Source organism: Lithobates pipiens, unplaced genomic scaffold, assembly GCF_037356315.1.
Source record: "Lithobates pipiens isolate NorthernLeopardFrog02 unplaced genomic scaffold, aLitPip1_a1.2 Scaffold_16, whole genome shotgun sequence".
Classification (NCBI taxonomy): domain Eukaryota; kingdom Metazoa; phylum Chordata; class Amphibia; order Anura; family Ranidae; genus Lithobates; species Lithobates pipiens.
Window position 1 is genome coordinate 608916818 of NW_027507748.1, and position 15570 is coordinate 608932387.

Genomic DNA, 15570 nt, shown 5'->3' on the forward strand with positions numbered 1-15570 from the left:
ATAATGTATAAGAGTGTTTATGTGCATTTTTTTAATAAAGACATTTTGAGTAATCTGTACTATTGTGTTTCTCTTTTTGTGGATACAGATTATCAAGCATGACATTAAAAGCGGATGAGTTGGTTGCGGCTCATTTGTTAATTCTGTATGGGAATGGTTCAGATTGATCTCTACACTGTGTGGCCCAACCTTCTGGTAAGCCTTGGATCCAAATGTGGTGGCAGTGGTTTAACTAGATGTTCACGGTAGTCCCACTCATGCTGTATAAATTTAGTTAAATTAAAGTGACACAGTGTCACCTGGGGATTTCTTTTGAACATTGTGGTGGAGGATTCTCTCATTATGTGCAAGAATCCTACTACTATTTTTGTGTATACTTTTAAAGAATTATTATGTCTATTATTACTAGTTTTGCTCGTATGGCTGAATTTTTTCTTCCTGTGTATATTTTTTACAGTTTTGTATATAAGGACATTTTTACATTGTGGGGCTACACTGCAACTGCAGGCCTAGAATTTGTCTGGCAGTTGTGGTGTGGCCCCATTTATCTCAATGGGTGAGTTTGATAGGGGGATCCACCTGTCAAACTGCAGCCTGTGTTAAAAAAGCTGTAGCCACAAAACAAAGCATCATGGCCATGGCATGTGTACAGCCCTGTCAGGTTGTAATGTTATCATTCTGATGGGCAGCCTGGGGGCTTAGCTGCTATTTTTCACAATTAGAAACAGGTTTATTAAACAAATTAAAAATAAAAAACAAAAGCGGACATTTGAGCAGTTACATAACCTGGAACAAAATTAAAAAAAATTTTTTTTTATACAAAAACAAAACAGTTATCGCCGTTTTTGAAAGATATTTCCTCGTCCCATTCCACGTCCCCTTCCTCTTGCAGCCACTTGAGCTTTGAGAATTGCAGCTTTCCCCCTTCCAGCACCTGAACCCTGATTTTTATTCTTCATGCTCTTTAACATGGGGGCATTTTTTAACATGTCTGGAAGTATCAGGAAACGGATTTTACTTCCTCTAATGTAGACCTGTTCAAGCTGTGCAACTCTGCCGTCCCTGTAGGTTACAGTGATGTTTGACATCTGGCAGTTCATGTTATCCTCCGCCTCAATGAGCTTCCCCCTGTACACCTCGCCTGTATTCGTTTCACAGGTCACAATATGCCCTTCTGCTTCATGGAGAACCTTGATGGGAACACCGATAGACATCTTGGCTTTAGAGGCTTAAAATTTCCTTGCGTGGCTTCTGTTCTACGATCTAATGGCGTCCCGCCTGCCCCACAATGCACCGCGAACAGGAACCTTAGCTGCTATTTTTACCACCCCCCAGTCACCTGTGTGATAGAGCCCTTCCAGTTGGATTCCTACAGCCTTGATTAATTTACATACTGGTGACCAGTGTCGGGACAAGGTCACCTAGAGCCCAGGGCGAACAACCCCCCCCAAGATGTATCAGCATTATGTGTAAGTAAAAATCCTGCTCTGCCCCAAGAAAAAAAAAGAAAATTGGGCACAAATTTGCATGATTGCCCCCTAAGCATAAATGATCCCTTTTCCCAGTACAAATCCACCCCCTCTTACCACAAATATCCCCCCTCTTAGCACAAACACCCCCCCCAATCATCCCCAGTAGCACAAACCTGCCCCCCTACCAAATCACCTTTTCTAGCACAAGCCCCTCAAATCGAGCCTTCTAGCCCAAATCCTCTTCTCCCATCCCCCTCCCAACACAAATCCCCCTGAATCACTACTCCTAGCACACACACCCAAATTTCCCCATCTAGAACAATTCTTACCCCCTGCTGCCCCCCAAATTCCTCCTCCCAACACAAATTCCCTCCCGGTGCCTCCACCTCTAATGAAACCACAGTGTCCAGGGAAGCCGCCCCTCCTGCCCACCCCTTGTCCCGGCCCTGCTGGTGGCCATGAGCTGCAGGATCAGAACACACATATGCTCACCGCTCCAGTCATGATCAGCGTAGGTAATTTCTGGCTGTGGCTGCCAACAGCCTGTCATTGCACTGAACATGCTTGGTGGTCACTGCTATCCACACACAGCTGTCAATCCAAGTCACAGGGATTGGTCGATTCTTGCCGCTGGGATTCACAGCATGGCTAAACGCCTGTGCAAATGTGGTCTTATTTCTCTACTATAATTGCTTAGGTGACCACTGTAACCAGGACAGAAAATGATGGGAATCCAAACCATCATGGGACAGAATGTTAGGGGGACATCTTCCAATGGGAATAAAATGTATGTTTCTGGTGACAACCATCAAACAGGAGATCCCCTTCATCTTGGAAAGAAAATCATTTTTTGTTGCATCTCCGAGACAGAAGGAGAAGAAGAATCTTCCCAAAGGAAAACAGCAGAAAATGGACAGGTTTTTTTTTTTTAAATCATATTCTATTCTATCGAAAAAGGAAAAATAAAAATGTTGGCTTTAGGAATACTTTAATCATTTTCTCATTTGACTTTATTACAGATTCCTTGACAATTTGAAGAACCCATTAGGTGTATTTAAAGGTACCTGTCTGAAAATAGGGAAGCGGCAATTACTGAGGGTCAAAGGCCAGGTAAGACATGCCTGATCACACACCTTCCCAGTGTCTAGTTTTCCAGTTCTGAGAGTTGACGGTGTATCAACTGTTCAGACTTCAGCTGCCCTCTGACCCCTGAATTCCAACTAATGCATACAACTCATACAATGTAAAATAGGAAAAATGAGGGGTAATATAAACCTTTCATAAATACTGTAAATATGCCTTTTTTATATTAAAGGCTAAATATCTAGATTCACGACTGGTTCTCTTTAACTTTCCAGCATCCACATGATACTAAAGTATTAGCTTTGAACTTTATAGGGAAAATGTCGTTTTACAGTACAATAAAACCTTGGATTGAGAGTAGGGATGAGCTTCGTGTTCGAGTCGAACGTACGTTCGACTCGAACATTGGCCGTTCGTGCGTTCGGCGAATTCCGAACGTTTTGGCCGTTCGCGTCAAAATTCGAGTGACGCGCGCGCGGACCACAATGCACTGCGTTGGCGCAGTGCATTGCTGTCCGATGATTGGCCAAGCATGCACTGTGACCCCGCATGCTTGGCCAATCGCAGCGCCGGCAGCGAGGAGAGCCATGATTGGCCACAGGCATCCTGCCTGTGGCCAATCATAGCTCAGACTGTGTAGTGCACGCCCCACACTATATAAGGCCGCCTTTAAGGCGGCCTCCTGTAGTGTGTTACTTTGCATCTGAAGCAGTGGGTGTTCTGTGTACCTTCAACACAGTACACACCAATCGTTTTTGGCTGATTTCCTATCTTGCTGCTGTGTAGTGGTTGTTGTCTGTGCCCTGACTGCAGTATACACCACTATATTCACCTCACCTATATAGCTAGTGATCTAGCTTTAACCACTTAACAACTGCCCATTGCCGATTAACGGCTTCAGGGCGGTTGTTTAACTCAGAGAGGCCGTTAATTAACGGCCTCCCAGAATTCTGCTCTCGCGTGCCCCGAGGTGTGCGCACTCGAGAGCATCCGTGACCGCCGGGTCCATAGGACCCGGCGCATCACGGTAAACGGCCGCTCATAGCGGCCGTTTACCACGTGATTGCTCCGTCAAATGACGGAGTGATCACTTGGAAACAAACCGGCGTCATGTTATGACGCCTGTTCCTCCCTCCCCTTTCTGTACCGATCGGTACAGCGGAGGGGAAAGAGATCGGTGTCAGCAGCGATGTGGGCTGCATCTGCAGTGCCCACATCGCTCCTCACCGAATTTAACCCCTCAATTCCCTGCCAATACTCTGCAATACCAGTGCATACTCTGCAGTACCCTGCCATTACTCTGCAGTACCCCGCCATTACTCTGCAGTACCCCGCCATTACTCTGCAGTGCAGTACCCCGCCATTACTCTGCAGTGCAGTACCCTGCCATTACTCTGCAGTACCCCGCCATTACTCTGCAGTACCCCGCCATTACTCTGCAGTGCAGTACCCCGCCATTACTCTGCAGTACCCCGCCATTACTCTGCAGTGCAGTACCCCGCCATTACTCTGCAGTGCAGTACCCTGCCATTACTCTGCAGTACCCCGCCATTACTCTGCAGTACCCCGCCATTACTCTGCAGTGCAGTACCCCGCCATTACTCTGCAGTGCAGTACCCTGCCATTACTCTGCAGTACCCCGCCATTACTCTGCAGTACCCCGCCATTACTCTGCAGTGCAGTACCCCGCCATTACTCTGCAGTGCAGTACCCCGCCATTACTCTGCAGTGCAGTACCCTGCCATTACTCTGCAGTGCAGTACCCTGCCATTACTCTGCAGTGCAGTACCCTGCCATTACTCTGCAGTACCCTGCCATTACTCTTCAGTACCCCCCATTACTCTGCAGTAACCCCCATTACTCTGCAGTACCCCCCAATACTCTGCAGTACCCTGCCATTACTCTGCAGTACCCCGCCATTACTCTGCAGTACCCCCCATTACTCTGCAGTAACCCCCATTACTCTGCAGTACCCCCCAATACTCTGCAGTACCCCCCATTACTCTGCAGTACCCCCCAATACTCTGCAGTACCCTGCCATTACTCTGCAGTACCCCGCCATTACGCTGCAGTACCCCCCAATACTCTGCAGTACCCGCCATTACTCTGCAGTACCCCCAATACTCTGCAGTACCCTGCTATTACTCTGTAGTACCCCGCCAATACCCCGCCAATACTCTGTAATACCCTGCCATAAATTGCCATACCCAGCCATACTCAGAGATACCCAGCCATACTCGGTGATACCCTGAAGTACCCAGCCATAGACGCCCCCCACCCCTCACCGCCCTCTGGTGCTTCTACCAACTCGCCAGTACGATCAAAGCCAGAATCTTTTTTTAAATTTTTTATTTCAGGCTTCCCAGCCTAGAGGTGAGATGTGGGGTCATATTGACCCCCCAGATTTCACTGTAAAGAGGACCTGTCATCCCATATTCCTATTACAAGGGATGTTTACATTTCTTGTAATAGGAATAAAAGTGATCAAAAATATATTTTTGGGAAAAAAAATGTCAAACTAAAATAAAGTAAAATGAACAATAAAAAAATAAAATAAAAATTAAAGCGCCCATGTCCCCATGTGCTCGCATGTGCCACACATGTGAGGTATCGCCGAGAATGTTAGAGCGAGAGCAATAATTCTAGTCCTAGACCTCCTCTGCAACTCAAAACATGTAACCAGTAAAAAAATATTTAAAGCGTCGCCTATGGGGATTTTTTAAGTAGCGACGTTTGGCGCCATTCCACGGGCATGTGCAATTTTGAAGAGTGACATGTTTGATATCTATTTACTCAGCATAACTTCATCTTTCACTTTATGCAAACATTGGGCTAACAAGTGGTTAATAATAGAGCTTGCAGTCAGTAGTGTTAGGAGATAGTGCGTGCTGTCTGCGTGCTCTGTACCCAGTACATACCGCTATAATATAGGGCAGGCCCCTACTTTCAAACATCCAACTTACAAACATCTCCTACTTGCAAACGCAAGGAGACAGCAGCAAGTGAGATGAAAAAAGATGGACGACAAAACAAAATTATACAGGGGTGATAACCCTTCCCTATGTTTTCCAAAAAGCTTACAGATATTTTTTTTGACTGGAGCTACACTTTAAAAATGTACCGGTTGAAAATGACAAACAGATTCAACTTAACACAACAAACCTACACAGTCCCTGTCTTGTTTGCACCGCCTGTATACTGCTGTTCTGAGTATATAGGGCCTGGGGGCCACACGCATTTCCTTTTTTTAATATGGGTACGGGGTTCCCCTTAATATGTGTACAAGACCCAAATAGGCTGGTAATGGGCAGGGAGGGCTACCCATGCCATTTTTCTGAATGATTTTCAACCATATTGCAGGAACCAGATATAACATTAAAACCGCAAGCAGTTTTAAATGGTGTTATTTCCGTTTAATGTCATTTTGTGCAGGGACTGTTCTAAACACGGGAAACACGTGGCACTTCACAGGCATACTATAGACACCCCCCAGGCACCATATTTAAAGGAATATTTCACTTTTTTTTTTTCACTTTAATCGTCATTAAAATCAGTGCTCCCGCCAAAACGGTAGTTTTTAAAACTTTTTTTTGCAGTGACCCATGTCCCCTGAGGCAGGAGGCAGGTCGCCAAACCCTTTTTAGCACACTATCTTGCATATTAGCCGTTAAAATTAGCACTTTCCAATTCGAACGTTCGAGTCCCATAGACTTCAATGGGGTTCTAACGTTCGTACCGAACGCGGGGGTCGTTCGCAAGTTCTGGTGCGAACCGAACCGGGGGGTGTTCGGCTCATCCCTAATTGAGAGTAACTTGGTTTGATAGTGTTTTGCAAGACAAGCAAAATTTCTAAATTAATTTTGATTTGATATACAAGCGATGTCTTGATATACAAGTAGCATCATGTCACAATTGAGTATAAAAGAGAAGAGAGATGCCTCTTAGTGTAGCAATATGGTTACATTTAATAAAGTAACAACATTTAGAAACTCACACATGATTCAATGAGGCACATCTAGATATGCAGACATCTGGGGTAAAGGTGTCCCCATAGACCATCCTCCGCACCACCATCGATGTCATCTCTTCCACGCTGCGCTTCATGAGCCCTTCAAGCCTCGCTTTCAGATCGCTCTACTGCAGGGTAGTCATCCCGGCCATGATTGCAGACCGACAGCAATGAGAGCCGGCGGTGCGGAGGATGGTCTATGTCAGGGATATGCAATTAGGGGACCTCCAGCTGTTGCAGAACTACAAGTCCCATGAGGCATAGCAAGACTCTGCCAGCCACAAGCATGAGACCCAGAGGCAGAGGCATGATGGGACTTGTAGTTTTGCAACAGCTGGAGGTCCGCTAATTGCATATCCTTGGTCTATGTGGACAGCTTTCCCCTAGGATGCCTGCATAGATGTGCCTGTTTTAATCATCAACCATGTGAGTTGCTAAATGTTGTACCTTCATTAAATGTAACCATATTGCTACACTTAGAGGCGCCTCTTCTCTTTTATACTCTGTAGCTTCTGATTTATTTTGCTTCTGATCCCCTTGTGGATGGCCATTTGTGGATGGACATTTTATGGTTACACAACCTATAATATTTTTATATGGACTATAAACTTAAGGATTATGAATAAATGGTTGTGGAACAAATCATTTATTTCTTATGGGGAAATTTGCTTTGATATACAAGTGTTTTGGATTACAAGCATGTTTCTGGAACTAATTATGCTCACAGTCCAAGGTTTTACTGTATAGGGTGTTATTATGGGACTCTGAGGCCATTGCCCTATGTAATGCTTTCTACTGGCTAAAATAATTCAAAGTAAAATAAAACCGAGGCCTGGAATATTCTGCAAATGTGAATGAGACATGGTGCAGCCTCCAACTTGGCAGGTGCTAAAAATATGTAGCCTGGATTTTGATAAGTGGCTGTATTTAGCAATCTGACAAGCTCCCTCTGACTCACACTATAATTTTATCATCACTTTCCTAGTGAATTAATGAAGGAAGTCAGTACGGGAGCTGGCACAAGCACTATGCAGGGAAATCAAAGCACCTACTACGTAATAAAAACGGGAGGAAATAGGCATCCATTTTTTCAAGTAACCTCTTGTTTATACAGCATCTCCTCTGCTGTTGGTGACTGCAAGGATTATAAAACATTTTATGTGATATGGAAATCCAGGAAAGTAGGATGTAGAGCTAACCCTCAGAACATGAGTATCCCCATCCCTGATGTGCTGGAGGCCTTAAAACAGAGAGAGAAAGATTTTAGAAGGGGAGTTGTTTTTTTAAAGAAACTGACTGTTACTTCTTAGCCTAGACACACATATTACAATCTGATTACACAATTTCCTGGTAATATATACTGTATACCAACTATATACTGTTTACACTCATTAGCCACTTTATTAGATACACCTTACTAGTACCGGGTTGGACCCCCTTTTGCCTTCAGAACTGCCTCAATTCTTCATAGCATAAATTCAACAAGGTGTCATAGCTGAAATCGATACTCATCAGACCAGGCAATGTTTTTCCAATATTCTATTATCTCATTTTGGTGAGTCTGTGGTAATTGTAGCCTTAGTTTCCTGTTCTTATCTGACAGGAGTGGCACCCAGTGTGGTCTTCTGCTTCTGTAGCCCAGCTGCTTCTAGGTTTGATGTGCTGTGCGTTCAGAGACGGTATTCCGCATACCTTGGTTGTAGCCAGTGGTATATTAGTTGTAACTAGTGTGGCAAGCTTTACATTTACCAGTAAATTTGTATGTGGATATACAATCTCCATTTAGATTTTTCAGCAAATGTGTGGGGCCTGCATGATGACATATAAATGTGGTTGACCATTTAGGTGGACCATAGCACTGCATAGTTGTTAATAAAATTGTACAGTCAGATTATAGTCATGATCCATGCATAGTTTGACTAAGCATAGTACGACTATGCCTTTTTGTGAGAAAATCTATTTTCAAAGGGTCACAGCAAACATATTTTTGCCAGGCCCCTGCTACTTCTTGCCACCCACTTCAATCATAATTCCCCAGCCTTACCATTAAACAATGGTTATTCTGGGCATCAGATCTGGCATAGTTCAGCCTCCTTGCTGGGGTTGCTTTTCTCTACTTCAGATCTCAGGGCAACAGTAGGGGAAGGGCCTATTTCCATGAACCTCTAAGTACCTCTTTCCCTGGTCAGAAGAAGAGACAGTATTGCCGGCCAACGAGTCATCATTACAAGAGCCCTATCATGACTTCTGAATGCCACAGCTGCTGTAGAACCTGTTGGACATCAGAGCTGTCATTCACAGAGGCTTGTACTGCTGAATTGCTGGCCCTGACAGATGATTGACAGCTATGTTTGATTCTGTTGAACAGCAGCTGCATTATACCTGGTTCACACAGGCTTCAGCCTGTATAAGAGCAGTGTGAACAGCAAGTTTTGACAAAGCATTTGCAGAACTTTGAACAAGCTTTGATGAAGCTTTTAAAGTACCATTCAACTCCAGTTTGTAAATGTTGAACACAGAACCTAATGGGAGTGCTCATTGCCACTTTAACTGCTACCCATCCAGCGATATACTGGTACGCCCTTGGATGGGAAGGGTGGTATCAGTCAGTGTTTCCAGTCGGCGATTCCAAAGCCTGTAAAAGTAATCCAAGCAGCCAAAGGGCCACTGGATTACTTTTACAGGCAGCAGAAGAGGGTCCCATCCCCTCCCAGTGCCACCTTTACAGGGCTCTCCTGAGTGATCAAGGAGCCTGGTAAGGATGCGACCGCTGGCATTAAGATCCAAGCACACAGTGAGAGGAACGAATGTTGTTCCTTCCACTGTGTGACTCCAGAAGCTGGAAGCGACAACGGTTTTGTCACTTCTGGTTTGGGCTCTTTGTTTACCTGACTTTTAACGGCCTGGGGAAGCAGCTGGTCACACAGATCTGTGTCTGATCGACTGCATTGGAAGACAAAGGAGAGGTCTGGGGGTCTATGGAGATCCCTCCATAAAGAGGACCTGTTACAGCCCATGCTGTCAAAAAGGATGTTGTTTATCCCTTGTGATATCAATAAAGTTAATGAAAAAAAATCAAAGACAGTGTAAAATTTTTTACTTTAAATAAAATAAATAATAAAATGTAAAAAAAATTAAAGTCCCTCTGTCCACCTGTGCTCGCACACAAATGAAAATGCATGCGCCGATCCCAAACCCATATGTAAACGGCTATTGCACCATAAGTGTGAGGTATTCCCGTAACTGTCAGAGTGAGGTGCGCCCCCCCCCCCGGGGATGCCAATGCAGAGGACTGAGATTGTTGGTAGAGGGATCCTGTTCCCAGCAGGTCTTATGCCTCCAAGAAAGAAGTAGCCTGCATTACCTTTTACACACGACAGAAGATGGCAGCAAAGTGCACCCAGGCCCCCCCTGCTTGTCGATCGATTATGGGCTTGTGTGAGATCTCAAATAAAGGTCATTCCTGATGTCTTCCAAGCCTGGTGTCGTCTAGTGCTTGGGGGTTCCTATAGCCAGATCCATTGGACTTGTGTTCCAGGACTTAGGAAGCGGTATATAGACGGAAGCACTCAATCGGAGTGTGGGATCGGTTCCGTCACAGAAGGAAGTAGCGAATATTAATTTGTTATTGTCAAACAACTAGGTGGGCTCAGGGCACAGTGCTCTGCTCCCCAAGCCTACCCTTTTTTAAAGCCAATTAGAGCCTCAGGCTGTAATCATGTGCTTCAAAAAAGAAAAAAAAACCCTATTTGAATCCATGCTTCCATTGCCCTACATGGAGATTAGGGGCGGGGCGCATGGATTAGGGGAGCTGCGCCCCTAATGGAGCGGCCGCCACTGACTGGTAACCTGTAAAGACTTTTAAAGTGTTGCCTATGGGGATTTTTCGGTACCATAGTTTGGCGCCATTCTATGCATTTTTAAAGCGTGACATGTTTGGTATCTATTTACTCAGCATAATATCTTTTATATTGTACAAAAAATTGGATATTGTATTGTGTTCTTGTGCATTACAATTCATTAAAGTGTATTTTTCCCCCAAAAAATTTGCGCAAATACAGTGTGATGTAAAAATATGCAACACCCATCATTTTATTCTCTAGGGGATCTGCTTAAAAAAATATAATGTTTGGGGCTTCTAAATAGTTTTCTAGCAAACAAATTATGTTTTACACATGTAGGAGAAGAATGTCAGAATTGGCCCGGACTGGAAGTGGTTAAAAGCCTGCTGAAGCCTGCTAGTAGCTTGCTTTAAGTGGCAGGTAAGAAAGGGGGTTCCTGTTGAAATGCGTTTACCCTCTGTGAGTGCACTTCTGGGAAAAATGTCCTGCAACTGGAAGCTAGAGTTACCTGGGAAAGGTATTTTAGGAAAGTCTGAGAGACACCCTGAAAGTTGGAAAATATTTTGTTTGTTGAATGAGCCTTGTTAAAGCGGTAGTAAACCCGCAATTTTTTTTTTTTTTTTTAAACCTGCAAAGCAAAATGCATAATGAGCTAGTATGCACCGCATACTAGCTCATTATGAAATACTTACCTTAGAACGAGGCCCCAACATCTGGCTCGATCCACGCCAAGGGAGCTGACATGCTCCCTCGGTGTTTCTTCCGGGTATCGCGGCTCCGGCGCTGTGAGTGGCCGGAGCCGCGATATCGTCACTCCCGCGCATGCGCGCGGGAGATTTCATTCTGGCCGGCCGGCCACTGCCGGATTTTCAGGCCGAGAATCCCCTTGTGCACATGCGCCGCTGCAGTCAGCGGCGCATACCGAGGGGAATATCTCCTAAACCGTACAGGTTTAGGAGATATTTTTTTTACCTACAGGTAAGCCTTATTATAGGCTTTCCTGTAGGTAAAAGTTAAAAATTTGGGTATACAACCACTTTAAGCTGCTGTGTAAAGTTTCTGTTTATTACTGGAAGGACAGTAATGTTTATTCTCTTCCGGAGTACCCAAACCTTAATGGATGTTCTTCTGTATATATGGACTGGTGTAGGAGGAGGTAAAGGTGGTCAGCACTGAAGAGGGCTCTGTCTATACAGTGAGGGGTGGAGTGCCTAGGGTCTGCCCTGTTCTAGGAAGTGCCGTATTTTACATTTACAGAGTGGGAATTAGGGTCCCTGTGATGTGCCTGAAGGTGGAACAGGAAGCTGTGTGATGTCTTGGAGCTCCTCTCCAGGAACTGTACCTGTGTTATTAGAGAATTTCGGTGTCACACATTAAAGAGGAAGTAAACCCTGATGAGTTTACTTCCTCTTTCATTCCCTGCAAAGGCAAAGCATAATGGACTACTATGCATCGCATAGTAGTCCATTATGTGTCACTTACCTGACACAGGAGCCAGCGAAGTCGCCGCTGTCCCCTGTAGTCCGGCGCATCCATCTTCTTGGTGGGGTCTCGCAGCTCCGCCACTGTCATTCGGTGAAGCCGCGATGATGTCACTCCCGCGCATGCGCACGGGAGCCGACACGCGCGGCAGCTCCGTCATTGAGAATGCCACGCTCAGTGCGCCTGTGCGCTGCTGTCTATGGCGCATGCACCGTAGACAGCGGTGCCTGTTTTCGGGCAAATATCTCCTAAACCATATAGGTTTAGGAGATATTTCTTGGACCTACAGGTAAGCCTTAATCTAGGCTTACCTGTAGGTCAAAGTGGTTTGTAAGGGTTTACAACCACTTTAAGGTCTCCAACCACTTGTAACTCACTAGAGCCTGAGAGTCACTGGGAGTGTGACTGCCAGCCCCGACCTTATGGGAAAAAAGGGAAGAGGGCCTCAACTTGCCTCCACCATGCTGTCTAAGGTAGGTTATATTATCCTCAGGAACACCATTATGCAGACAATACAAGACCTTTTGTTGGCAAGGAAAGTTTATTGCACGTCCCTCTTTGTTTTAGGTCTGATTTATTATTGGAACCTGACTTTATGTGTAAATTCTACTACCTGCCATTTCCCTGATCAATAGGACTACTTCAGAGGCCAGTGAGGATATTCCAATTGGACAAGGGGATGGCAGTTGATGGAACTTACTCATAATGAAGTCAGGACCAGTAAAGCTAAATCAGAGACTAATAAAGACAATAATACTGTATGCATCTTGTGGGATCTGCACTTACGCAAAATGTTTATTTTGGAAAATTTAAAAAGGAGTACAGATTTGCATAAATATATAAACTGGCATTGATAAAGAATTGCAGGGAACCTTACATGTCTGCACACATCTTCACATGTCTGAGGAGCTCTGAAACCTGACATGCTTGATTATGTAGATCTTGAAACTTTAAGGTGAAAAGTCAAGAGCCAGCCTTCCCCTTCCCAAAAAAATAACAATCGGTCCTCCCATGTGACTTCAGTGACTGGCTATAAGTTGTGGGAGGTGGGGGAGTGTGGCCAAGCTCTTTCAGCCGACTATATACTAGAAGAATTTCCTTAAAAATTTGGGGTTTTAGGAGTGTTCATTTCATTTTTCTTATATTTAGTGGGATCAAATTGACCTTCATTTTTGACCGCAGTGACGACAAAAATAGGAGCAGGATGAAAATAGTTTTTTGAAAGAATGGACTTCTAATACAGATTGGACATTCCGACAACAAAATCCTGGATTTATTTCCGACGGATGTTGGCTCAAACATGTCTTGCATACACACGGTCGCACAAATTTTGGCGGAAGTTCCGATCGCCAAGAATCCGGTGACGTAGTTCAATAGCCAGTGCGGCTCTTCTGCTTGATTACGAGCATGCGTGGAAATTTGTGCGTCGGAATTGTGCACGCACGATTGGAATTTACGGCAACGGATTTTGTTGTTGGAAAATTTGACATCCAAATCTCTAATTTTTGTTGTCGGAAATGTCCGATAGAGTATACACACTGTAGGAATTTCCGACAACAAGCTTAGATCAAATATTTGTTGTCGGAAATTCCGACCATGTATACGTGGCATAACAGTGTATGTGGTTTTCTTATGGTAAAGTCCATTCACTCCAAAATCTAATGTTGAAAGCAAACAAAATGCTTAAACTACTTTTGAACAACATTTGTCAAGCCATTGAATATACTGAGAATTTTCATACAAATTTTAACTTAAAAATCTAACAGTGTATCTCAAGCTTAAAGTGATACTAAAGGCTCATTTTTTCATAGTTAAAAATAATGAACAGGTTATACTTACCTGCTCTGTGCAGTGTATTTGCACAGAGCAGCCACGATCCTCCCCCCTCTCAGGTCCCTCTTCGGTGCTTCTGGCCCCTCCCTTCTGCTGAGTGTCCCCACAGAAAGCAGCTTGCTATGGGTGCACCCGAGCTGAGCCATAGCTCCCTGTGTCCATTCAGACGCAGAGGCGTGACCTGGCCCTGCCCCTTTCTCTCCTCATTGGATGACTGGCTTTGAGTGGCAGCAGCGGGAGCCAATGGTGCCACGCTGCTGTCTCAGCCAATGAGGAGAGAAGAAAATGTATGAAGCTGCATGTAGGTGCCTGAGGTTTCCTGATTTCCTTGTCTTACCGAAGAACTATCACATTTTCAATCAGCAATCACTAAGCATGTAAAGTGCTTATAAAGCATCAGGAATGGTGTAGAATTATCAGAAAACAATAGGGAAGGATCAGTGAACTATTTTCTAATGAATACAAGCTGCCTCTTAAACCGCTTATATCATTTTATAGCTGAAATTGGGGACAAAAAAATATAGTATAAATACAAGAGTCATTTGTATTCTTTCTTAAATCTAGGTGCAGTTTGTGTATTTCTTCCAGATCTGTGCAGTAATCCATTGTGAAACTTTGCTTCTGTGCAGGAGTTTCCTGTAATAAAGACCACTCACTGCCGCTCCTTCCCCTTGTGCAAAGTGACTGGTCTTGTCTCCGCCCCCTTCTGTATTTTTTTCATTCAGCCTGTTGTGAGTGATCCCTTCCAAATCTCTGCTCTCTGCAAAGGTTGTATACAGCACTGTGATAAAGCGATTGTCATGGATCTACAGTAATGTTTGTCTGTCAGCTTTTCTCTCCATGTGTTTAGCTTAAGAGACCAGCCACTCTTCATCTGGCTGCTTAAAGGGGAGGGCCAGCCGGGGAAAAAAATGTAAAAGTCAGCAGGTACAAACACTGTAGCTGCTGACTTTTAATAAGGACACTTACCTCCCGAGGCTGACCATCCCTCGGCTCTCGGGGCCGCCATTGCAACTAAGGGAAACAGGCAGTGGAGCCTTGCGGCTTCACTGCCCATTTCCTACTGTGCAGGCACGAGTCGCGCAGTGCTTTGTGAATGGGGCGCGCTGTGTTCTGGGACACACACAGTTCCCAGAACACACTGCACCCCATTCACTAGAAGAAGACGTGAGGAGGAGAAGACTGAAGATAACTGCGGAATAGAAAGAGGCAGATTAGGACGATCTGCCTAGCAACAGGCATTTCTGGTAAGTTGAAAAAAATATTTTTTTTCCTCCAATTTTCTAGGAACATTTTTAGGCAATTTTTTTTTTTTTGGAGTGGCCCTCCACTTTAAGTGATCTCTCCTCAAAGCATGGCTCACCCCAGCCCCTATCAGGGAACTCTATATTAACCTGTGCACTGCAAGCCAGCCCTGCTGATCAATATTGTGCGCTTGGCTTCTGTGTGCTCCTTGCTATATGTTTCCGGCTGATTCTAGTTACCGATCTTGGCTTGTTCTTGATTGTGCTTGTCTGCTTCATATCCCAGCCTTTGGCTATCTCCTGACTATTCTTTGTTGTCACAGGCTTCTGCTTCCACTCTACCTTCCTGTAGTCTACTGTGAGCTTGAGCTGGGAGGCCCTGGGGGTCGCAACCTGGAGCCAAACTGCAGCTAAATCCATCCCCACCACTGGGGGCCTCTGGTGAAAACCCGCTGGCTCTTAGATTCCGCACCCTGGGAAATCTCATGCTCTAGATCAGGGATATGCAATTAGCGGACCTCCAGTTGTTGCAAAACTACAAGTCCCATCATGCTTCTGCTTCTGGATGTCATGCTTATGGCTGTCAGTGTCTTGCTATGCCTTAT

General features: G+C 44.8%; 1 protein-coding gene across 1 annotated transcript; it reads right to left on the bottom strand.

Moving 5' to 3' along the window:
• Positions 1-708: 708 nt before the first annotated feature.
• On the bottom strand, positions 709-1275 carry LOC143984477 (small nuclear ribonucleoprotein Sm D3). Its single transcript, XM_077484634.1, has one exon. The coding sequence runs from the start codon at positions 1212-1214 to the stop codon at positions 834-836; it is 381 nt and encodes a 126-aa protein (XP_077340760.1). The 5' UTR covers positions 1215-1275; the 3' UTR covers positions 709-833.
• Between the last annotated feature and the right edge of the window lie 14295 nt (positions 1276-15570).

Coding starts and splice junctions, on each gene's coding strand:
- LOC143984477 (XM_077484634.1), bottom strand. CDS start 1,214: ATGTCTATCGGTGTTCCCATCAAGGTTCTCCATGAAGCAGAAGGGCAT.